Source organism: Trachurus trachurus (genome assembly GCF_905171665.1).
Source record: "Trachurus trachurus genome assembly, chromosome: 20".
Classification (NCBI taxonomy): domain Eukaryota; kingdom Metazoa; phylum Chordata; class Actinopteri; order Carangiformes; family Carangidae; genus Trachurus; species Trachurus trachurus.
Window position 1 is genome coordinate 18,875,241 of NC_139911.1, and position 25,632 is coordinate 18,900,872.

The following is a 25,632-nucleotide window of genomic DNA, read 5'->3' on the forward strand; positions in this document are numbered from 1 at the left end:
CAAATAGCTCATTGATGCCACAAAGTCAATTCAATAATACCAGTAGTAACTTGAGGTAAAGTGCCACAATATATGTATGACAATAGGGAATCCCGGGACTTATCATTAACACACACACACAAACTTCTGGTCCAGTAGCTCTTGGGGATTTATGTATGAGTCCATGCAACATGATTTACTAATATGTGCAGGGAGGTGTAGCTGTGTTTAACACAGGGACAGGATCCAAGTGACAAATCAGTGGTTTAATCACCTTGGTTGTCATTTTTACTCTGGCCACTAAAGTTGATTCATTACAGTTCGATGAAGTAATGACCCAAAGTCAGACAGTGTCTCATTTTTAATTGCTGTATCAACACAGAACAGTGTTCATCTGTCTGTCTGTCTGTCTATCTATCTATCTATGTATCTATCTACGTATCTATCTACGTATCTATCTATCTATCTATCTATCTATCTATCTATCTATCTATCTATCTATCTATCTATCTATCTATCTATCTATCTATCTATCAACACAATTAAAGTATTGGATAAGGTTTATAGTGTTTTCAAGTTTTTTTTTATAGTTTAGTTTTTTACTGTTTTTACTTTACAGTAAAATCTAAATTTATTCATGCTCAGATTGCTTGTTGATAAAAATAAAAATGAAAAAAAAGAAAGAAAAAAACAAAACAAAACAAAATCGACACAATAAAAAACAGATTGTGCTTTGAATGTGAGTGAACTCACCATGAAATTGCATCATTTAAACTGAAAAATGAATGTTGTGTGTGAACATTTAGAAGGTGCAGGAGGAAGCTGTATCAAAGTGACAGTGTGACCGACAGTTGTTTGATCTCCTCATGTCCGTCAGCGCTCCATTGATCATACTGTAAATGGGAGCATAAGAATGGCTGCCAGCTGCCTGATGCATGATGTTACTTACACATCTTGTAAAAGAAGACCTCTGCTCGTTATTATCCATCGCACATACTCCCTCTCTTTGGCTGTTAACACCCCCCACCCCCTCCACCCCTTCCCCACACCACCTCACCCCCACAACACGCACATAGTACACACACATCACCATAATAGACTGAGGCACTGGACTGTTTGACTAATTGGTGTCTATTGATGAGAGTGCCGCTGGTGTTGCCACAGATACAAGTCATTAATGTTACCCCCTGCCTGGCACTGGGAGACAAACTGAAAGACACACAGTGTCAGGTTCAAGAGTCAACTGGATCAACACAGAAGAAGTTGCCATGGGAACTGCTGACAAAAATGAATGAAAAATGATGAGTGTGTGCGTGTGTGTGTTTGTGTGTCTGGAGGACAATCAATGAATGGACATGCTTTCAGATGAAGAATCCCAGTCTCTCTTTATGCCCTTTGTCCTCTTCCATCCATCAGCACCCTCCATCCACTGCCTGTCATCCATCTCACTTCGCTCACACACACACATTTTTCACCTCGCCCTATCAATCACAGCCAAGTTACAAGGCGTAATGTCGCAATGTTTTATTACGAGACAGAGAAAAGCAAACCTAACACACAGAAACACAGTGACCCATGATCACAACATACCTACACAAATACAAATCAGAACAATGGCAGTTATATTTAATCCCTTTATGTAAAAAACTAAACAAAACAAAACAAAAAAACACTTCCAGGTCAAAAAATGAAAATAAAGAATCCAAAATTTACTAAATGTAGCTAATGGTTTCAATTGATTTTTACTGCACAGTCAAATTACAGTATTGAGTCATTATGGTGATTTCAGATTTCATCAGTTGGCAGACCAATCACTAATCTTGTTTTAACTAATCATTAATGCATTTTTTGGGGGGGGATTTTCCACAACTGCCACTTCACTCTCACTTTTATTGATTATTTAGACTTTTTAGTTTAGGATTTTCAGACCAAAGGTTTATTTGTAGAAACAGATTGATGACGAAAATATATGAAAACAATAGTTAATTTGTCAATTGCATATAATTCAACACAAATAAGTGGGAAACTGCGATAATATTTTCTACATAAGCAAAGAGATGTTATTTGATACTTGCAGTATGTTTTGTCATTTGAGGTATATAAGGTTATTTCTTTGAAATGTAATTTAAAATCTTTACAGTTAAGAGCCGTGGGGTCTAGTTTCTGCTTAGGCGTGTCAATCATGTTTTCTCTTTTTACATTTTACATTGCCAGGTGAGCTAGTTATTTCTGTAAGCCATGAAAACGGCTACACCTGGCAGTTACTGGGTGTAAATAGTGACATATGAACTACTTTGTCTGGTGCAACCTATTTCATTTAGGTGTTGTCTGTCTTCATTGGTTAACACCAAAATAGAATCAAGATTTAGATTAGGTGTAATCATTTTAATCCTTGTCCAAGACAAAATGAGACAAAATAGTATGTGATTCAGAACATGATTTCAAAAGGTTTGCCAATTCAGGGAAACAAAATCTGAATAATAGATCTTAGTACTAAGCAACATTTCAGAGGATGAACCGTTTTCTGACTGCCTTGTTAATTCTGGTTTGTAAAATACCCCAAATATTCCACAGCAACATCATACTACAAGAAGCTGATGTGTACGTGTGCACCTCTGCAGAGCAGTTAAGTAGCAGAGACAGAAAGACAAATGGAGAGAGTGCATCATGTAGTTTGAGTGCTTGTAATTCTGAGAGTTCATTTGCCCCGGGGGCTGAACAGCAGCAGAATGAATATAAATGGCTGACACAAGAATACGATTGAAACAAAGTGGAACGGAAATCAAGACGAGGCCGAGACCACGCCAACAGAAAATACAAAACGTACCCCAACCCAGCGAGTCTTAAAAATATTTATGTCATTTTATGTGTTGAACTGTTTTTGTAAATACAAAATTACAATAGTCTTTCGCGATTATTTCAAGAAAAACAAAAAATGAGGTTTCAAAAACTCCATCACTTGATTTCTTTGAATTATTTTCTGCTGTTTAACTCATCTTTATGCTCAAACATGAATTAATCTTTGGTCTGGGATGCTGGAAATTCATCAGCGAGACTGCTAATGAATATGCGGATGTTGACCTGATATATTTCTGCTCCCCGCAGTTACTGTTAATTCTTAAACACAGCATATTTACCAGTACAGCTCTAGACATAGTACCTTTCATGTATAAATTATCTATTTCCATAAAAAAAGGCTCCAGCTTTATCTAGTCACCCTTACACTTTATATCTATTTTTGTAAAATACATTATAATTTATGTATACCGGTATTTATCTATATAATTAATAAACTATGGTCCTTGATGAATGGTTTAAGTTATAATTTATGCACTAACTGCAACATAATGCAGAAAATGTATCTGTTAAAAAAACATTACATTGTATATTGTAGTAATAATATACTGTACAGTATCCAATTAAAAATGACCTTACATGTCTATGAGTCAGGGTTCATATTTCCTCTGAGAACTCATGTTTTGCTCCCACATAATGTAAACTATGTCGGCTCCAACATTACCAGCCTGGTCATCAGGCGTCCTGCTGACAGCTCTGGCCATGTTCACGGGCAGGCTGAGGTCAAAGGTCACCACACCCGACAGGACTGTGCTCCTCGGTTCATAAGCGACGAATCGGGACAGCTGAACACTTTCCGAAACTCTTCGTAGTTACTCATTGCCCCGACAACTCTGCAGGGCAGTAAAGGTCAAGTTGTAACTCTGCGTGTGTATGTTGTGTGTATGTGTGTCTGAGTGCGTAGCCTACTCACCTGTATTTTGGTGGACTATGGGCTCCACTCTGGATCTGGTCCCTGGCTGCTTCTGGTCTATATGAGTTACATCTCACCTGCAGAGTACACACACATATGAAGCAGGCTGGGCTGAAGATAACAGGACGTCTTTCAGATGAACCATAAATATGAGAATATGATCTTCAGTGAGGGATCCTCAGTGGGACAGGGATAGAAAACTAACATAATTAGCAGAGGGAGCCGCAGTCTGTTATATAAACTGCCTAATAAAGAAAAACTGTGCTGCGGCACTGCTCAAATTATCAGTTTGAACTCATTTTCAGACTTCCCCTCATTAACAGTTCAAGACACAGATGGAGCATTACAGTAGCTAGCTTACTTTGGCCGTACTCCATTCTGTACCCTGAACCAACACTGGATTATTTATACATTTTAACTTAAAGGACCTACAGTATAAATTCTCTGCTGCCTAATGTGGTTTCTTCCCAGCAGCAGGTGGTGGTGATTTTTGCTTTGTTTTCAAGACAAGAGGTTGTAATAATTCCTCGAAGCAGCACAGGGCAGTTTCGAGGCTATAGTGACTCGCTATCGGAAAATGACAAAGCAAGTCAGGGCTAGCTGGTTAGCATGCTAACTTCCCAGCAGCAGGTGGCGGTGATTTTTTGCTTTGTTTTCAAGACAAGAGGTTGTAATAATTCCTCGAAGCAGCACAGGGCAGTTTGGAGGCTATAGCGACTCGCTATCGGAAAACGACGAGGCAAGTCAGGGCTAGCTGGTTAGTATGCTAACTTCGGAAGAAGAAAATATGTGGTAAAGGCAACAGTTAACCTTTCTACCCAGTATTTGTTGAGTGAAGGAACAAAGCTTGGAGTTGAATTTGCATTTCTTCTAGACTGCTAAGTGAACAGTTGCTAATGCTAATGAAGTTACAGCAAAACTTCCAAACCCCTTTGAACTTTAGCAGTTCAATAGTGACACCTCAGTGGCATTTTTGTTTAATGAGGGAAATATTAACCTGCTCAGGTAAAAATGGACCACAGTGTTCAGACAGCACAGTCAACACAGTGTGTTCTTACATGTGCGTAGCTCAGGAAGAACAGTTGGTTGTTGTTTAGTCCGACTCCAGGCAGCAGAGGCTCCTCTGCACCACCTCTGCTCCTATCTACCCACCGTCTGTAAGCCTACGCAGAAGCAGAGAAAAAAAACAGAGAGGGTTTTCTCACCTGGACATTATTCATTCCCACAGATGACATTTTTAGTTGTGAAATACAGCTATAACTAAAAAAATGAATGCACAGGAGAAAACTGGTGAAAGTCAATCCCATTGGTTGGTCACGTGAAGATGAGGTATAGACAGATGAGAAGAGTGACAGAATGGAGTAAGAAATTTCAGACCATACCCTGAAGGCTTCTCTTATTCCTCCATTGTCTGCTATGTTCTCTGCCAATGTCCTTTTACCTCGAACCTAAAGAACAAAGATCCACAAAACACAAAGTCTATTAACAAAAATGTGTTATTTTAATTTCATTTTGATGTTGCAGTTGTTGATTCAAGCCCTTGTCTCTTACATTCAGGCCTGCCTCATCCCAGTGGTAGCCATTATACTGATCTATCATACACTGGGTCTTCTCATTGAAAGCTGTGACAGATGAGTTGCTCCACCACTGGTCAAGGTTCCCATTTTTGTCGTACTTGCGACCTGTTCAGAAACAACAAAACAACACAACGATTGAACGAACGAACGAACGATTATTCGATTCATCGACTAGTTGCTTGATTTTGATGATTGATTCAATCATATTTCAAGCAAAAACTGAGGAAAAGAAGCCAATTATTTACAGATGTTACCCTCTCAAAAGAAAAGATTTGGTGTTTTTTCTTGTAAAATGATTGGGTATTGAGATTCTCAGAGTTTTAGTCAATTGTAATTGTAATTGTTAGTATCATTATTCAATAATTGAATAATAATACATAAATCTGCAGTTTTTAACTGGAATAAGCTCTTTGACAGACTTTTGTCCAGATGTCCTTTACAGACTCTATTGAAGGAGTCTCACTTATGAAAGGAGAGCTTGATAAAAAGACTAGTGAGGCTAGTAAATAGTTAATTAATGTATTAATTACAGTTTATGAGCCCACTATAAAAAAACTACTTTATATACAGTGTGATACCACAAATATTATTACTTTGGATATTTTCTGAGGTCATTATTGACAGTATTTACCATTGTTGTCAAAGCCGTGCGTCAACTCATGTCCCACTATCACCCCAATGGCGCCGTAACTTAAAGATCTGGAAACAGACACAGTTGTAAAAATTACCTGAGAAATATTGTGAATACTTTAAGTATTTGGATGACATCCATCTTCATAATTAAGTGATATTGATATAGGATTAATATGAGAACACTTAGTAATGAATTTAATACATTCCTTACATATAAAGCACAGCTTATAATATAAAAACCTGTAATTTCAGGACCTGTGGAGAGTGAGTCTATAATAATGCTGTTTGTCCACAGGTCTGACCACTGCAGTTCTTCTGTGTGACTTTCTATTAGGAGGTCCATGTCATGCTGCTCCTGAGTAAAGCACGAGGTGACGTCTCTTTGCTCTGGTGACCGAGCATGTCACATTTCCTTTAATCTCACCTTGGGTACTCTTTTCCCCAGAAGAATGGTTTCTGAAGCTCTCCAGCAGGAAATCCTAAAGGAGAGGATGAAAGCCGTTTTTTTGTTTGTGTGACTGCAGCTCTGTCCAGACAGGATTCACTCACTGGAGAGGGTTGGGTCATTTTCAACAGCTATATTTGTTCCATTTCATCCTGTAATTTGTTAATTAAAAAGTGTGATTTCAGGAGAGGAGGCAACTACAATAAAACAGATGGACGTTGCTTGTTCCATAAAGAGTGTCAGCTCATTCTGTCTGTTTTGTTCTGGAAGCAACTTCCCAATTATTTCAGTGACTGACATACTTTGCCACTTTAGGCGAACAATGATCCAGAAATATGTCATCTGTCTGGACAGAGCTCCAGAATAATTACATTAAAGTGATGTCAAGTGTCGGCGTCTCAGCAATCAATCATACTCTGTCTTACTGATTTGATTGGTGGAGGAACTGTAGAAGGCGTTGACAGTTGTTGGATTTGTAAACCACCTGAAACACACACACAAACACACACACACACACATTATGGCATGTTAATGAGGATGAGAAAAGAAAAGTTGATTTTCCATCCACATTCTAAACAACTTTTAAGAATAAATCTAATAAATGTGTGTTTCCATCCGCTGCTGTCGGGACTATTTGGAATTGGTACATTAAGCAATAAACAGCTGATGGCGCTAATTTTCCTCATTACACTGTGGAGGAAGAGGGCGCAGTAGAATGACGCCTTTTAAAAAATAGAAAATCAGAACAATAAATAATGAAAATGTGGTGTTTCTGGGTGTTTCATGAGAAACTTTACACCCACATGATTCCTGTCCATCCTGATTTATTAGCCATGTCTGGGCTACAATTTTTTTGTTTTTTAATTTACAGACGTTTCCACTGTGTTTTTTTTATTTTATTTTATAGGCTAATTGGAAACTGTGCACAACAGCAGCGGGATGGAAACCCACCTACAGATGAGTCCTGGTTACTCACTCTGTACGCGGCACGCTCTTTCGCAGCCAGGCGATGTCAATTTGAGCGATAAACTTCAGAGTCTGCATCACGTTACCGTAGTAGTCCGTCTCATCAAACCTTAGCTAGAACATACAAACACAACAACAAACTGTGAAATCCTGCAATTTTAAAACTTGCTCAAAAGTGTACAAACATGATAAGAATTTTTTGTAAATGTTAAGATTTTTTTTTACCAATCTTAACATTTACAACTAAATAATTTTCTTATCAAAAATTACTGTCCACAGTTAAACTGAATCACTGTAAGACACATAGCTGGATGAATAGACGAGAGCTCTGTAAGGAGAAAATCAAGAGAATACAATAATTCTTTACTTTTTAATTCTATAATGATTTTCTCCCTGAGCCATTATAAACTTATGACCCATCTCCTATACTAAATAACTGGTTTAAATGAGTTCCAAACAAACCTCATGCAGATCGTCATTGAGGTAGGTGTCATTCAGGATGAACTCTGGGTAGCCAACCTTGGCCAGGACTGCATGAGCCTTGAGAGAGATCAACAGCAGAGTCAACTTTAAGGACATTTTAAACAGACTTTTACATGAACAGATTCATCAGGCATCCATTGACAGTGAAGGCAAAGACAGAATTCTATTTAGCCACTGTGTCTTAAAAAAAATGTTCCAGCGTCCTTAAACTGGATTTTTTATTACCGTATGGAACTTAAGCCAGTCCAGACAATAAAAGACTAAATGTCTTCGACTGAGTTTTATTGGTCCTTGTTGAGCTGTGCAAGTTTAACATTAAAAAAAGAACTGGAGGTGGATTTGCTTTGTCATTGTAACAGTTGCTGCATGATGAGTAGTTTGGTTCAAGGAGAAACGTACTCTTAAAACAAAAAGAAGATTCCAGCCCGCTGTGCTCAAGGACGACACAGTAGGCTACTATCAGAAGAGATGTGATACATATTTTCACTCACTATAAGGCTGAGAAATATCTGTCAACAAAGCCAAACATATTCAATTTGCAAAACACATGAGAGGCTAGAAACACAAACTTTTTTGACATTTTTTTCTTCAACAATTAAACAATTCAAATCTTTGTTGATATACTGATCATTGCAGCTCTGGTGAGGACACATGATAGAGATGATAGAGCAGAATCTACAAACGCCTTCTGGTTTAAAGCTGCAAAAGTCACAATCCAATGAGTCACTTGTAATAACAAACCCACAGAGAATTATTATGACGTCTGTGCAGCCTTTTAGCATTGATTTTGTTTCTTTGATGTTTTTAGATTGATTTTCTTCATAAAATATCTCAACACAGCGTCGCCAGACTGCCTAGAACTGCAAATTAAAAAACAATACAGAGGTATGTGTAACTGTAATCTCACTTACTAATGTCTTTCTTTTCTTGAACAGTATATATATTGTACAGTAGTGTGTATAAATGCCACAACAGAGCTGCCCCCATGTGGTAAAAATACTCAATGCAGATGACACGTTAGAGCTGAGATGACGCAGCATGCTGACGACTGTCACTGTTCTCTTGCCTTATCTACGGCTCTCTTCTTTGTTGGTTGGTCCATCCAGTCGTTCTCTTTCTCCAGCATGTCGATGAACGCCCAGCGGATGCCCTCGATCAGCTCCTCCATCTGACACACACACACACACACACACATACACACACACACACACACACACAGTCACACACCAAGAAATGCATGAGGTGAGAGAGGGAGACCTAAACTGTGATGACTTCCAGAAAACACACACATACTGTACAAAGTGACACTCAAGCACACACACATACAGGTGTGTGCTTGTACATAGGTGAGGGTTGGGTTCAGGGTTGCTCTTCAGCATTTAGCTGTGATGGTTAAAGGGACAGTTCAACATTTTGGCAAATTGGCCCATTGCCATAATCCCTATAGTGATAGCAGTAGGTTCGTCACCTTTAATTGTCGGTGCAAGCTATTTTTAGATCAGCAGAGCAGAGCCACGAGCTGCGTGGTGAATGTGCAGGTCACAACTTGTCCACTTGGAGTTGTTGGATTGTGCATTTGATGAGTTTGATGAGGGAAACCAAGAAATCCCATTAGCCTACGTAGCGTAGCTCTGAGCAGCTCACGGCTCTGCTCCGCCGTTCTAAAAATAGCTTGCACCGACAATTAAAGGTAATGAATCTACTCCTAAAACTATATAGGAATTATGGCAATGGACCAAATTGCCAAAATGTTTAATTACTGTATGTAAAAATATTTAGCTATGGGGAATGTTTGGTTTTTGATATGGTTTTCCCTTTGCACATTGACATTTACTGAACTTTAAGACTAAGTGGCTGATGAATCCATATTGTTAGTGAAGTTCATCCCAACAAGTACAGACATGTGTGTGTGCTCAGTGTCACTGCTACATAAACACACACACACCCAGTAGGCTACTGACCAAACTTACACTCACATTAAACACTTGTCCCAATGATTTAAGATGTGATGTCATGTCGGGAACAGACACACACACACACAACATACACACACACCATGTGTTTCTTGTCCTCCTGGAAGTGTGTGTTGACAAAGAGGCGCCCGGCGGCATAAACAAGCGAGTTCTCCACGTAGTTCACACACTTGTCCCAGCGCGGGGTTAGAGACGTGGTTCCCGTGGTGACCTGCAGGGGGAGCAAGACATGCAAAGTGCGTTTTTAACTTTGATTGTTCAAGCACACTTTCTTAACTCATGCTTATATTTGAATTTAATTAAAAAGAATGGCTTTAAACAATTACTGTAGGTCATTATTTGTATGTATGGGATGCATGAAATTCATTTGGAGCACTGTACACTGTTTTAAAAATCAGATACCCTGCCCTTTAATAATCGTGAAGTGATTTTTTGGACCTAAAATCAGGGATTGATAAAAAAGAAAAAGAAAAAAAAGGTTTTCCTAATTAAAAAGAAAGTTTAATTTTGAAATCTCTGTTTAAGATGCTCAGACTGTGTCTCTCTTCTGTATTAATGACTGCACATCATAACAGGTTTTGACTGAGTAATCTGTCAACGAGGAAAAGTGACAATATATGCACAGGAAATAGGATGAATCTTCGAGTTCACTGATGAATGAGCTCCCACTCAGTATTTTAAACCTCATCTACAAACCTGTTGAATCTCAGGCTTTAACTCGTGTCTCCTTGACCTGGTTTGATTTTTTGACTAAACTGAATGATCTTTTGTACACTTCGAATGGTCTTTTTCTAACAGTGATTTAATTAGTTATTCATGGTGCCGCGTACACAGCCGTTTACAGCATGAAAAACAAATGCAAGTGATGTTGAAACCGTTACAAGATATATAACAAGTTTGGTTTGGTTCAAACATTATAAAGAAGTTTGGTTAATCAAAACTTGTACATTTTCCCTTTCCGAAACAGCAGAAGGAGGAAGGTCCAGTATAATATTTTCTTAAAGGACATTTGTAGCAGAAACAATAAAACTGAGATTAATTAAATAAGAAATTCCTTGTTGGTTTATCTATTTGTTGGCCTTAGTGTCATTACATTTAAATATAAAGAGCCTAAATACACTGAGTCAAACATACACAGCTTCAGTGTAACATTAAAGATTCGGGTTGAGAGAGGTTCAGGGAACAGTAATAGAAAGTTATGAGCTCAGATTTATAGTTGGGTAAATAAACCTTGACATCAGGATTAATTGAAGGTCAATCATGCATCAAGAGGGCAAGAGATGTAATTATCTCCATCTCAACAGCCAGTTATTTTTCTGTTCATAGTAAAGCTTCATGGTATTAAAATGTTTAATATCCAAAACAGCTACAAACTCTGTATCTGCAAAATATCAACTATCCTCTTATTTGTTTCTTTACAGTGCATTTCTACATAATTTACTGTTTTCTTTTGAGGATTATTTTACGTCTCAACCCATGAAGGAGAATTTCTCGCTACAGTTTCTGTAAAGAATTACAAATGAATAACTGTGGACCCAGACTCATGTTGGTGACATGTTTTGTGTACCTACCCGAGCGTAGTCGAGGTATCTGTAGAGGAAACGACGACTCAGAGTGGTGATCCTGGAGAAGACCGTCCTCCACTGGACGTAGTTTGCTACAGTCCTGAGGAGAAAGTTAATTCAACCCCACATGTAATGTTATTATGTGCTATAATAGACTATGATGAGAGACAGAATGTCCAAGTCTAGAGTGTGTTTAGCTGCATGTGTGTGTGTGGGGTCATACTTGGGATCTGTGCTGTTAATAAGCTTGAAGAGTTCCTTGAAGTACTGCGGCGCTCGGACGATGACGGGCTCAGAGGAGGGGATGGCCCTAGCCGGGTCGCTTTTCGTCTCCACCACAGCTTTCACAAAACCATGCCAGTCGAACTACAGCGCACAGGCACAAGGAGACATGTGGAGGTTAACGACTTCTCACACAACATCAAGCAATGAAAAAAGAGTAAATGAATACAGTAGTAATTTTGCTGAGCAGGAGGTAGTGGTTGTGTCTTGACATTTGGCTTTCTTTCCACTGCTGAATGAGGACAGCTCCTGGTGAAGATTGATGTGGACACTGGTCAGTAAACAGCTTTCAATGCTAACATTGGCTATGTAGCAAAAGCAAACTCCTTTAAGCCAAAAGAAACCACATCTTTTGTATTTTCATTATCTATGTATTATGTCATTTGAATCTTGTCAGTCTAATGATGTCTATCATCTAATATAATTTGATTGTATGCAGGGTTATTGTAGTTAACTAAAACTAAGACTAAAACTAAAACTAGCAGTGAAAAAATGTATGGGATGCAACTAAAAGGAAAAATCCCACAAATTTGGAAGTCTATCTTCAGAGGTCTCACAGAGGCTTTCTCCTACAGTAATACCTGAAAAACTAAACAAGACTAAATAAAAACTAGTCAATTCCTCAAAAATAAAACTAAACTAAAACTGCTTAATCACTTTTTTACTAAAACTAAACTGAAATAAAAAAGAAAAAAATAATAAAAATAAAACTAATGATAATTTTAAAACTATAATAACCTTAATTCTAAGTTGCCAATCAATAACGGATCCACTTCTATGAAATGTTGATACCTCATTTTGGAATGAATTTACTGTTTTAGCCTGTTAAAAGGGTTTCCACTGAGTTTTTCCTCAGTCGATGTGAGGGTCTAAGGACAGAGGATGTTGCTACGATGCTATGTAAAGCCCTTTGAGACAAACTGTTTGTAAAAACGGGCTATACAAATAAAATTGCCTTGCCTTAAAATTGCACCACCACTTTGGTTGAAAATGAAAACTTTCAAACTACACAACTTTGTTATTGTTTGTGTGTCTGTACCTGTGGTATGGAGCGCTGCAGGCGAGAGAGTGTGTATCTGTTGTACATGTTTTCACTGGTGCGGTTTTCGTAGGGAATCAGGATCTGCAGACATGAAGAGCAATGTTAAACTGACATGACTAATCCAAAATTTATGCAGAAAATAATCTCCCTTTACACTGCCGGTGACGGCTGATGAATCAATTTCATATATCTCATGGTTAATAACGCTGGGGTTTTAATTAGCTCCAGAGTCACAGAGGCCTATCAGATCATCTCCATACATTAAGTCAGATTATATTTATCTAACGTGACGTCTTTACATGAGCCAGTTTGGTCTCGAAGGCGAGGGCCTTTTCCATCTGGGTCTGAGCCGCTTTCTCTGGAGCGCCCAGCATGACGGCTGTGTCCACCATCAGGCTCAGCAAGGCCGCACGGTACTGAGGAGAGATAGAGAGAGGGGGTGGAGGGGTGGAGGGGCAGACAAAGGCAAAAAGACAAATGTCATTTATTCTTTCATTGCTCTGAGCGACTGTCACTACCACAACCCAACATCAGACATCAAGAGCTTCCATATACATTCAGATATTTCTGGGTTACTATGTGTAATTTAATAGTATTATGTTCATTATAAATATATTTTTTTTAAACAATAGATACATAATTGAAAAGGCATAATACCACATGTACACAGTGCATACAGTGCTGTGAAAAAGTATTTACCCCCTTCCTCATTTCTTATTTTTTCACATATTAAAATTGCTTTTATTGAGGGGAATTTTCTATCCAAACCTACCTGTCCCTATTAAAAAAAAGTAATTGCCACTAGACATAATAACTGGTTGTGCCACCCTCTGCAGCAAAATTGCAATCAATTGATTGCGACAACTGGCAATGAGTCTTTTCACAATTCCAAAAAAAACCCCCTGCACTTGGAAAACCTCATCGCTGTGAGCTCCTTCAGGGTCGCCGTAACAAACCTCCAAAAACATACTTGGAGATGCTTCTCCTGAAGTACTCGACGAGCAATCATTTTATTATGTCTGCCTCCCTCTGTGGCTGCACTGCTCTGTCATTGTGTGATGTGATGCTTTTGCTATTGTAATAGCTATGTGCTGTCTGTTTTAATACTGTCATGCTTTGTCCACATTTTTAAGTGTCTGTCTACTTCTGCTCTCTGATGTTTATTGTGTTTTTGTTTTATTTTGTGTTTAGTATTGTTGTTTTGCAGAATCGTTAAAATTCAGCCAGACTGGAGGGTTTTCAAGGTCATGCCACAGATTCTCAGTCGGATCTAAGTCCAGACTTTGACCAGGCTGCTCCAAAACCTTTCTTTTTTTTTTCTAAGCCAATCAGAAGTGGACTTGGTGATGGGTTTCTGATCATTGTCCTGATGCAGGACCCAAATGTGCTTGACCTTGAGGTCACAAACTGATGGCCGGGCATTCTCCTTCAGGATTTATTGGTAGAAAGCAATCCACAAATCACTGCAAGTCGTCCAGCAGCAACGCTCTACCACCACCATGTTTGACTGTTGGAATGACAGTCTTTTTATGAAATACTGTGTTAGTTTTACACCAGATGTTACAGGACACACACCTTCCAAAAAATTCAACTTTTGTCTCATCAGCCCACAGAATATTTTGGCGGTCTGGGGGGATCATCGAGATGTTTTTTGGCAATTGTGAGAGGAGTCTTTGTGATGTTTTTGGTCAGCAGTGGTTTGCATCTTGGAACTCTCCCATGGATGCTATATTTGCCCAGTCTCGTCCTTATTGTTGAGTCATGAACACAGACCTTAACTGAGGTAAATGAGGCCTGCAGTTCTTTAGAAGTTGTTCTGGGTTCCTCATCCTGGATGAGTGGTCTTTTGGAGTAACTGTGGTGTTCTGGCTACTCCTGAGGGTTCAACACTGTCCCATGTTTTCTCTATTTGTTGATTATGGCTCTCACCGGGGTTCTCTAGAATCCCAAAGCTTTTGACAAGGACTTTGCAAACCTTTCCACAGAGATGAATGTCAAGGAGTTTGTTTGCTCATCTGTTCTTCAGATGTTATGTGTTGCTTCTTGAGAACTTTTAGCCCACTTCAGACAGATTCTATTGAAACGATTTCTTGATTCATCAGGCCTGGGCGTGGCTGGTGAAATTGAACTCAGTTTTCCAAAAAAAAGTGGTTAATCACAGTAAGTTCATGCGGGGCAATTACTTTTTCTAAATTATTTATTAATCAATAACAAAGGTATTCCCTAGAGAGTGGCTCAGACAGATCCAATAGGAAGTAAATATACAATGTGAAAAGTGCTATTATCTTAAATTCATGTTATTAAAAATAGGAAGAAAAAAAAGGTTCCTCCTCCTTATTATATATCAATCTTCTTAGGCCTATTTAATACATTGGGCAAAAAAATAAGTAATATAAAACAAGTTCATTTGTGACAGTGTTTCAACACAAATGAGGATTGCTTCCCTTTGTCTACCTAACATGGACCTAAAGTATTCCTATGAATGTAGAGCTTTGTATCTGTGGTATGTTCTGTACTGTAGAGAGATCAATACTGGTGGGGAGAGTGTACTGATACAGTACTGTAGCAAGATGGTGTGAGCTTTTCCAGTTGAGAAAACCTCATCGCTGCATGCTGCACTTTTCCCCTGTGGCCTAATGAGGTGGCTATTAGTGGAGCAATCGGTATCGGCTCCCTGTGCTGAAATTAATTTCTTGCCTTATGACTGTCTAGCATTCGAAAATGTTGAGTATGCTAAGAAGCTCTTGCTGTGATATAAAAACCCAACATTAACCAACTCCATATTTCAAATGGCTGAAACTCCTTTCTGCTGCGATTTATCACCCGAGCAGGAAGGAAATAGCTGCTGCAGGAAGAGGAGTTTTTAGATGACAGGTAAGTGGTGAAAGATGAAGCAGAAACTCACTGCCTGTGCAGAGGAAGTGTTGGTGATGTAGTCTTCCCTGGAGGGCAGAGACAAGGACGCCTGGTCGAGCTGCATCAAGACAGAGAACACAGGTTAGCCTCTGCTGCTTCTGGGGCTTGTTCATTTTACAATGCCTGCTGGAACAATAATGACCAGAAAAATATCTCCCATCCATACAAACCTATTCTATTTTGGATGTGCATGCTTAACTTTTAGTAAAGGAATGAAGTTTGTTGAACTCACACCATCCATTTTTTCTAAGGTGGTAAGTAAATAGCTGTTTATGCTAAGATTAGCTAGCAATAGCACTGCATAAAGACTGGAAACAACCAATCTGGATCTTTCAAACAGTAACAAATTCCACTGACCAAGCTCAATAATTAACATTAGACCATGTTTGTTTGGCATACACATAAACTGAAGTGTAAAAATCACAAGTGTTTTAGTTTACTGGGTGTTAGTATATATTTAAAAAACATGCCAAACTATCCCTTTTTGACAAGGAATTATTAATTGATTAATCAAAAATCATCCGAGAGAAAATTAATCAGAAAAGTGATTAATCATTGAACGTCTTTGAGTAGTTGACCATTTAAGTTATATTTAACATTTTCTAATTATTTTACAGTCTTAACAATGAAATGGTTAATTGAGAAAATGGTTTTGAAAATGAATTCATGATTAAAAATATTAATTAGTTGCAGACCCTAGTCTATTAAAAAAACGTTAAATATGAAATTGAAATGTGAAAAACATGCAGTCATGCATTAACATCTTCCTGAAATGCAATTTGTCTCACCTTGATGATGTAGATGGAAGAGTTCTTGTCGTCAGGGGAGACGTACAGGCGAATCAGGACACTCTTGCTGTGCTGGTTCCTCATCTCTGCCACAGTCTTCAGGAGGTTCCACTGAGACGCTGACCACTGGTACTCTCCGCCCAGCCCATCCCCGACGACAGGCCACCGGAACTCTGGCTTTCTCAATGTTTTCAGCATTGGTTTGGCGTCCACCTTCTCCAACACGGCTTTGTAAACATACATAGTAGACTGGGATTAAGATTAGCATTAGCATTTTGTTCTTAAAGGGATAGTTCAACATTTTGGCAAATTCGCCTATTTCCATAATCCTTATAGTCATAGTCATAGTTCATTACTTTTAATTACCGGTGCATGTTGTTTTGAGATCCTCGGGGCAGAGACGTGAGCTGCTCAGCGAAAACTACTCTGTCTCGTAATGTTACATTATTATTTCATAGCGTGGTGAATGTGCAGGTCACAACTTGTCCACGAGAGCCGATAATTAAAGGTAATGGATTTACCCCTATGACTATAGGGATTATGGCAATAGGCGAATTTGCCAAAATGTTGAACTATCCCTTTAAAGTCTACAGCACTTTGATGCATTTTACTACTACTTAACTACTTTTATGATCATAATGCTGCTTTTTCATCACGTGTCTTATTGCTTGTGATGCTGCAGTGACCTAGATCTGTCATAAGGATCAATAAAAGCTCATCTCATCCTCTTTTATCTGTCACTGTGTGTTTATCTGCCTCTTGACTTACGGTGTCTTTGCGAGGACCTGTTGTAGACATGGAAAGTGAGGACATTTTGAGATTGCTTGAGTATTTTGGCTAGCCCTCTCTACATTAAATTAGCTCCTTGAAGGTTACTTGGTTTAAGGATGAATGTTAACTTACGACTATGGTTTAAACTAAGGTAAGGTTGAGTGTGAGGGTCAGGTTAGGGGCGAGGGAAGGTGCTATGAAAACAACAGTCCCCACATGTGCGGTGCAAAGATTTGTGTGTATAGTTTGTCAATTATTTGATCATGTAGTCATGTTATGAGGACTCCCATCTCATTCAGGTTTAGAGTAAGAATTGGGGGTAGGCTGCTAAGGTCAATGAAAAATAATATATATCGATTCAAAGTCCCCTTAAGTAACAAAAGTAGACTTGTGTGTGTGTTTGACTCACCCTCATTGGTACATGAGCGGTAAAGGGTCTTAGCTTTGGTCACAGCCTCCAGTTCATCAGTTTCTGATGGAGCTTCCAGTAACTCTGACAAGAAACAACAGTTTGGGTCATTTTAATACACATTACTACAATGATCTTAATATGATTACAGTGATTCATGTTTTGGTTCCTCATTAATGTGTCTCAATAATATAACTTGTTAAGATACTACATTTCTCCTTGATATACAGCAGATACATATTTTTTCTTCCAGTATATTTTCCTTATAGTATTTTCCAGTTGACCATGCAGCATAATGTGACTATTGGACTATTTCTCATCTTTCAATCATCTTGTGTGCTTTTTCCTAACCTTTGAAGATAATATTGTGTAATCTTGAACTGATGCAAAAATGTCCTACAGGGCCTGAGTGTGATGTAAACATACTTTATATAATATTGGTTAATTTGTGATGTGTGCTGCTTACAATTCTGTTAACTATGTAGCCCCTACAACAGGTCGAGCTTGAAGATGTGTGTAGTCCAAGTAACAAGGATGGCTCTGGTTACAAATATGAGTCGGAACGTGAACATCATAAAAAGTGTTGCAGCTGCTGTAATCTTATTGAAGATGGTCTCTGCTTGTATTTTATATTTGAACAGTTCACTGAAATTATTTTTTATGTATGTCAAGGCATCTTCTGATTTGCAGTTTTTTCTGGGTGAGTCCATAGCCTTGCTTTGTGAAATAAAAGACAAAACACAATTGATCAACATGATAACAACAGAACAAGTTATAGCTGAAATTCTTTTTTTTTTTCCCATTAGACATTCACCCCATCTTGGAATATCCTGACAAATGTCCTCAATAAACAGGAGTCCATTTGTACATCAGCCTTCATCCAGGCTGATGAGCTTGGACATTGATGGGGAAATTCCTGGGTAAAAGCACCTTTGAGTTGGATGTCGACATGCTGTCTTAGCCAGGGGTAGATGCCATATGAGGAGGAATCTTCAGGGATCGGGTTCTCCTTGAGCCAACCTCCACAGGAAAAACTGTAGAAGTCCTCACAGGGATCAACAGACCGATCTATTTTAGTCAAAATGGACCCCGCTACAGGAGGGAGAGACAGACAGACAGACAGACAAAAGATACTTCAGTCACAGCTGAAATATCTCATGCTTATCCAGTAACTACAAAAACAGTAGTGGGATCTCAGAGCAAAGTGTTTGCCATCACTCCTCACCTGCTTCGATGCACTCAGGGGTCAGACAGAACTCCTCCTGACTGGACTTTTGAGAGACTGAGGGGGGAGAAGAGAGTCAAGGATGAATGGTGACAAGTGAAATTGAAAAATCACCCTGTGACTCAGAGTGATGTGTTATTTTGTTGGAAAAATGTTGGTTGTATGCATGTCTATATATACAGTACTGCTCCAAACCACAAATGTACAGTCTGCTGGTGACACAGCGTCTCAACTGAGGAAACCTCATGTGTAGGCTGACAAAACACGCTGACCACAGAAAAGTTGTACCACCAACAGGAAGTCAGGTTTTCTGCTGTTATGATCTGACGGCAACTCAACAAAGAGTAAGAATGAATCTACCAATTATATTCATCATCATCATCATCAGTCTGGCAATTATTAACTTCATAGATTATTGTTGTCTCTATAATGAACAGCAGAGAAAGTAAGAAATGTTGAATTAATTGGTGGTAGACAAAGAGAGAAGCTTTTAGAAAATGAATCCAGTTCATATTCGACATCTCTCCTCTGAAAAATGACTTAATTGATCAAGATATTATCAAAATAGTTGCAGTTCAGTTTTCTAATTGAAACTGCTGAAGCTGAAAGCTCAGAAAAAGCTTGAGTTGAGTTTTATTTTTTTTACAATGTGATCGTTTTTTGCAGACAATGCATGTTCAAAAATAGAAGTTCAAAAGAAAGAGGAGCACTCAGAAATGACTGACTTCCAAGCAGGCCATTGTTAAAGCAGAAGTAAGCAATATTTTTGTGTTAATATAAGTCTTAAATAGTTATATCTTCCGACGGGAATCACTTACATGGAGTGTTTGGACCGAAACAGGGGTCTCTCAGTCACTCTGCTCTGAGCCGAGGAGAAAACTTTTCTTGTATCCTACAAGTTTTATCCAATGAGGAGAGAGAACGGCATGAAGGGCTGTGTGTGCAGCCAAGGGATGCGCGTGAATGTGGTGACGTAGGGACGAGGACCAATAGATCCATGACGAGGGCGGGGGCTGCTAACTCCGTCGGCTGACAAGAAGTTATGGTGCGTTCAAGGCAACTCGTAACTCGTGTTTTTCCGACCTGTGAAGTCGTACCAGTTCGATCTGGTACGAGTTCACGGGTCGGAAGTTACGAGTGGCCGTTATAGTGACTTTCACAGGCAACAGGACGGAGAAACGCGAGTTACGGGTTGCCTGGAACGCTACAAAGTCGTAAGTCGTGACTTGAAGCTGTAACTTATGGTTTCTAAAGCCTGCCTGGAACGCAGCATTAGCCAAAACGACCGGATCGCTTACTTCTGCTTTAAACAACATACACTGCCTGTCCAAAATAAAAGTCACACACTTATATTTCATTGGACCGCCTTTGTTTACAGCACACATTTGCTGTGGCATTGTTTCAATAAGCTTCTGCAATGTCACAACATTTATTTCCGTCCTGAGTTGCATTCATTTTTCTGGACTCTGTGGTCACATTGGACCACATTTCTTCCTTGAAGATGATGGTTCCCCACTCTCCTTCCAGTTTTTAATAAAATGTTGGACAGTTCAGTTTTAGTATAGTTTTAGCAATCTCATTGTTTTCTTTGCTTGATGCCAATAATTTGACCCTTCTGAAACAGATTAACATCTTTTCTTTTTTGTTTAGGAAATGAGACTGCATCAGACAGTTAGGGTTAAATAACTTGTTTCCAGCTGAAACATAATCATCCATGCAATAATGATCCAGTGGAAGGCTCTTACCTAATTAGCTTAGTTAAATCCAAGTGGTGACTTTTTTTTGGATGGGCAGTGTAGATCATACTTAAAGGGATACGGCAAAAAAAAATGTCATGTCTTGCCTCACTCCCGAGTCCATGACAAGCAGATAGACACCATCCTTTCGACTGTGTGTGCAGTAACGAGGGAGAGCCCGTATCTCCCGTAATTAGCTTAGCTCAAACGCTGGAACATAGGAAGTGTTAGCCTGCCTCCACTTAAAGTCATCAGAGAAACTCTTCAGCAACTCTAAACGGACCGATCTTCGTCTCAGACCTGACAAAACAGCCAGTAACGGGACGAGATCCGTCAAAAAGTAGGGTTCAAGCAAAGACGGTTTATTTTGGTTCAAGCTAGGTAGGCTACATCGAAGGTAGGTTAGCTTCCTATTTCAAAGTAAAAGCACAAATTCTATCGTCATGGTTTTCTGTATGTAAAGGGCAACGGGTGTTTTATTCTGTGAAAGTAACCGGAAGTGCATTGGTCACAACGGCTAGCTTGGGTAGCGCCAAATTCGTCCCAACAACAGCTGGTATTTAGACAAATTATCGACACACTGCTGATCTAAACGGCTACTTTCTCGCCTAAAAATGTTTGAAATGTTGATAAAGTGATATATTTACAGAGTTTAGAGCTAAAATGAAATCAGCTTCTGACTGCTGATTTCGGCTCGGGTAGGAGCTGGCTAATTATGCACTTGGTGATACGGGCTCTATCTCCCTTGTTACTGCACGCACAGTCGAAAGGATGGTGTCTATCTCCTTGTCATGGACTCGGGAGTGAGGCAAGACACGAAAAAAAAATGTTAGCGTATCACTTTAAAAAAATGCAAATTTATCGTAAATTTGATCTGGGCTGACAAAGTAATGGATTTGTCTCCAACCAATGCCCTAACGCCTCCATCTTGTTGGGTCCAAACTGGCTCAGGCCTTTAAATGTGTAATCCTGCTGACACATTAACAGACACATGTGAAAATGGAATCTCTTTAGCGGAGGTGATAAAGCTTTCATAAGTTATCCGTGAGAATGAAGCTTTAATTGTGAGCTTTTTCTTTTATCAAGCAGCTGAAAGAAAACATCATTTCTATACAGTGCTCTTTAACAGGCGGTTACATCAGTCATTTTCTCAGTTTGTATTGTAACACAAGCTATCACTGAACAAAGCACTGACGGAAGGGAAACCTGATAATCATAGCTCCGTGTAGCTCAAAATGATAGTGGCCATCAAAGGGAAGTGTAATGAGTGACATTCTCACAATCCACTCACTATCAAAATAGGACAAAAAACAGACCAAAGTGCAGTTGATACAGCTGGAGGGCCGTCAGTGTAAACAGTCAGTGGATTCATTTTTTTAACCTTATGTCTGCCTGAACGGAGGAAAGTCCAACATAATGTACAACCGCTGCAAGATGTCCAGCCGTCGCCAATCATCTTTATTCAAGTCACATGAAAATCTTAAGAACATCACATTTTGGAGTTCCGTTACTGCCAGTTTTAATTACACACTCACTACTAATTAGGGCAGTCAGAGCGCCACGGATAGAAAGAATAAGCCCTCCATTGTTTATGCTTCTTGCAGTGTAACCACAGGTTTACTCCATTCACTTCCTTTCAGAAGGTGAATGACAGCGTGCGTCTGTTAACCTCCTGGCAGAAACCGTGGTTGTGCGATGCGGCTGCGAGGGCGGGCAGACTAGAGGCAGCACAAAGCCCCGTGAAGTGAGCTACGGTAACAGATTTAGAAACCAAATCCCCATTGTGAACGGATGAGTGGAGCGTTTACGGAGCTGCGCCGCAATGTCTGACCTCTGAGGGTTTGACCGGTCATGTTGTCAAGTTAGAGCTGCTGGTTGCTTAACGTTGGGTCTGTTTACAGTAAAAAAAAAAAACACACATTCATAGGTTGACCCTGCTTGACCTGCTTGGCCTTAATGAACCCGTCTTGAGAGCTCCTTCAGAGACAGATGGATGTCTGAGCCTCCAGTGTCGCTGCTAATACCAACCTCATGTTCATTACTCAGATGCCAAACAGACCACCGACACAAACATGCGTAAACACATTGTACAGTACACACTATATAAGTGAAAACATGAGGGAAAAAAGAAAAGAAAAAAAAAGCAGAGCAGCAACCGCTTGGCATTCCCGTGTCTGGTCAATTCACATAGTTGGAGAGCATTAGTGAGGGGGTTCATTAGAGTGGGTGTGTAGTTCTGCATATATAGGCACATAACATAATTACACTTCAATACCACCACAAAAATCCCAGCTTCCCCTCAGTCACAGAGAAAAACAATACTTACCCCTCCCAGGACACACTTTATACACCCCTCCCTCCCTCCCTCCCAGCCACGAGCATCCTCACAACCACTCAACTGCTGCCACCATCAAAACAGTGAGGACAGTTTGAGAAATTACAGTAATAACTGCTCTATAAGTAACATGTTATATTTATAGTATAATTTCTTCCATCCATACAAAGCTTGACTGTTCACCCACAGTTTTCTGCTGTAGGCTTATGCTAACTGGTTGTAGCTTCACATTTACTTGTACATAGGTGAGAGAGTGGTATTGATTCTCCTCCAGTTCTCTTCAGAAAAATAAATGAGTGTCTCACAAAATGTCAAGCTACCTCTTTTAATGTATCATCCTGGTGAAACTTTAGGTCACCCCCACTACGGTTTTGGATTAAATTTTAACTTTTACAAAAGTTCAAAGAGTTACTTTAAGACTCACTGCCAAACCTTTAATGGATGATTGAAAAAAAAAAAAATCACACATGCATGCATGAAATCTATACAAACTCTGGCATTAACCCTTTACACAGTGTTATATAGAATTTCAGAGCTTTTGTGTGAAGACCATTCACTTGGAAACAAACAGAACTCGACTCTAGAAAAAAGAGGATGTATTGAATTATATTGTTTTAGTTTAATCAAATAAGTGACATTTGTTTCTTTTTACGCTGTTAACCTTAGTTTTCATTGTCTTTTTATTTCCTCTTGTGCTTCTTTTGTAACTTTACTTGCATCGCCTACATTCACCAGGACACAGTATTGCAACACTTTGTGTTTAGCTGGAGCAAGTTGCTGGTTTCTCTCTCCCCTGTCACATCTATATACACGTTATTCAAAGTACCAGTGTTGTTTGATGTGCACTGGCCGTTCTAAATCATTAAATACACACACACCCTGCCCGCCACAACTCTGCCACACTGTCCCTGCTAATTAATGTCATATTCTGCAGGAAACAATACCCACAGAGTGTCAACAAACACATTCTTTCCTCTTTTCTGTCCAATTTGACTTCCACTGTGCGCTACGGAGAGTCCAGGACTCTGCGTATGTGCACGTGGGCGTGTATGAAACCTTATATGAACCAAAAATAGTTTGACACAAGTTACCCGCGGGCTCTCCATAGAGACCTTTGCTCCCAGCAGCGTGCTCGTGTGTTATTTACAGTCAAGCGAGTACTATAATCTGGAGGACAGCGTACGTTGTGTACAATACATTTCCATGGAATTTCTTCCAAATTATAATGTAGGATGAAGAGAAATGTGTACGTGTGGGTGTGGGTGTGTGTGTGTGTGTGGTGTGGACTTACCCAGTATGAGTGCGAGCAGCAGAACGGCACAGAGACACACACACATGGCCAGTGCTATCCTGTAGAGACGAGTGTTGCCCTTCTCGGGTTTAACCCCACCACCACCTAAACGCTCCAGCTCCATGACTTCACAATATCACACTCACACACACACACACACACACTCACCAAGACAAAACAAAACAAAAAACACAGACACACATTCACCTACACACTTTAAAAAAATAATAAATCTCACTCTCAGGTGGGGAAGCACTGAGAAAAACACAACAAAAAGGAGAGAAATCTGACAAAAAAAAATCTAATTTATGGACAAAATTAAATCCAAAAGGTTATAGAAACATTCCTGGTATAATTACTAAAAAATAAAAAATAAAAAAACTTTAATGACTTTCCCAGTGTGTCTCTCTTTCTCTGCTGCTGCTATCTGTCTATCTGCAGCTACTCTAACTTCCCCACAGCTCTTCAAACTGTCCCTCCCTCCCTCTCTCATCACTCCTCCTCTCATCCCTCCTTCCCTCCTTCTAGGAAACAAGGGACCAGGCCTCCCAGTGGTGAACAGAGATCATTTATTAAACTCATTGTCTAAAACCAGAACACTGCCTCTGTGTGTATGTGTGTGTGTGTGTGTGTGTGCGGTGCATTAGTGACTCCAGACCTTGTTAGCGGCATAAGTGCGAAAAAGAGTGCGTGTGTCATCTCATGTTCAAAACAGCAGGGTGCTCTGCTCCAAACATTTATCAGATCAGACAGTCAGTAGACCAGAAATAAATTAGATTCACTCTCCCTCTCTCTATCTCTCTCTCTCACACACACACACACTGATTACAATCGATTAATCTGATGATGATGATGATGATGGTGGTGACGTTCCTGCCTGTAGAAACACATCAGTGTTGTTGCCACACAGAGCATCAATAGTTTCTGATGATGATAACACCACAGCTGCTGATTGGTCCTCCACCCCCTTGATATAGTGGGAGCTCTTTCTGCACGTGCTCATTAGGGTTTGGGGTGTCGGCCGCAAAGTCCCTGTATAGACTTAACTTCCTGCTCTGCTGAAAAACACCCATTCATCAAGCAAGACACTTTGACCACTATGCTATTGTTTGTTTTTACTCACAATCATTTGTGTCCTGTTTTGATCGCATTGTTAGAAATCTCAGCTGGGACCCTTAGCTCACTGTCTCTGCTCCTCATTTAGCCTCCGATCTATGGCTCAGTGCTGGAGGCGGGGCTCTGCTGCCAGAAGCTGAGAGCTGGACAGCAGTACATTGCACCAATAAAACGTAATGTCTATGCTAGTAAATATTTTATTAATGTGAGTACGTTTCAGAAGTTTAAAACATAAATCATATGTCTGTTGATGATGGTGATGTTTATATTAGTATATATAGGCCTACACGGTTGCCCTTAAAGTTCGAATGTGATTTATTATCGATAGATA

At 39.5% G+C, this 25,632-nt stretch overlaps 1 protein-coding gene across 1 annotated transcript; it reads right to left on the reverse strand.

The window, feature by feature from the left end:
• Window positions 1-1,494: 1,494 nt before the first annotated feature.
• phex (phosphate regulating endopeptidase homolog, X-linked) lies at window positions 1,495-24,613 on the reverse strand. The gene is made up of 22 exons (XM_083995729.1): window positions 24,186-24,613; window positions 18,824-18,880; window positions 18,529-18,690; window positions 17,599-17,682; window positions 16,419-16,645; window positions 15,620-15,688; window positions 13,014-13,130; window positions 12,712-12,795; window positions 11,614-11,756; window positions 11,397-11,490; window positions 9,908-10,036; window positions 8,919-9,020; window positions 7,832-7,909; window positions 7,380-7,483; window positions 6,829-6,887; window positions 6,383-6,437; window positions 5,957-6,024; window positions 5,300-5,430; window positions 5,131-5,196; window positions 4,807-4,911; window positions 3,749-3,825; window positions 1,495-3,668 (listed from the first exon to the last, which is right to left on the reverse strand). Exons 1-22 carry the CDS (start codon window positions 24,307-24,309, stop codon window positions 3,566-3,568), a joined length of 2,238 nt encoding a protein of 745 aa, XP_083851855.1. The 5' UTR covers window positions 24,310-24,613; the 3' UTR covers window positions 1,495-3,565.
• Between the last annotated feature and the right edge of the window lie 1,019 nt (window positions 24,614-25,632).

Excerpts from the sequence above, each read along its gene's own strand:
- phex (XM_083995729.1), bottom strand. The coding sequence starts at position 24,309 with ATGGAGCTGGAGCGTTTAGGTGGTGGTGGGGTTAAACCCGAGAAGGGC. Across the intron at positions 15,689-16,418 it reads CTTCCATCTACATCATCAAG|CTCGACCAGGCGTCCTTGTC; the intron begins GTGAGACAAATT and ends GTCTTGATGCAG. Across the intron at positions 11,491-11,613 it reads ATTAACAGCACAGATCCCAA|GACTGTAGCAAACTACGTCC; the intron begins GTATGACCCCAC and ends CTTTCTCCTCAG.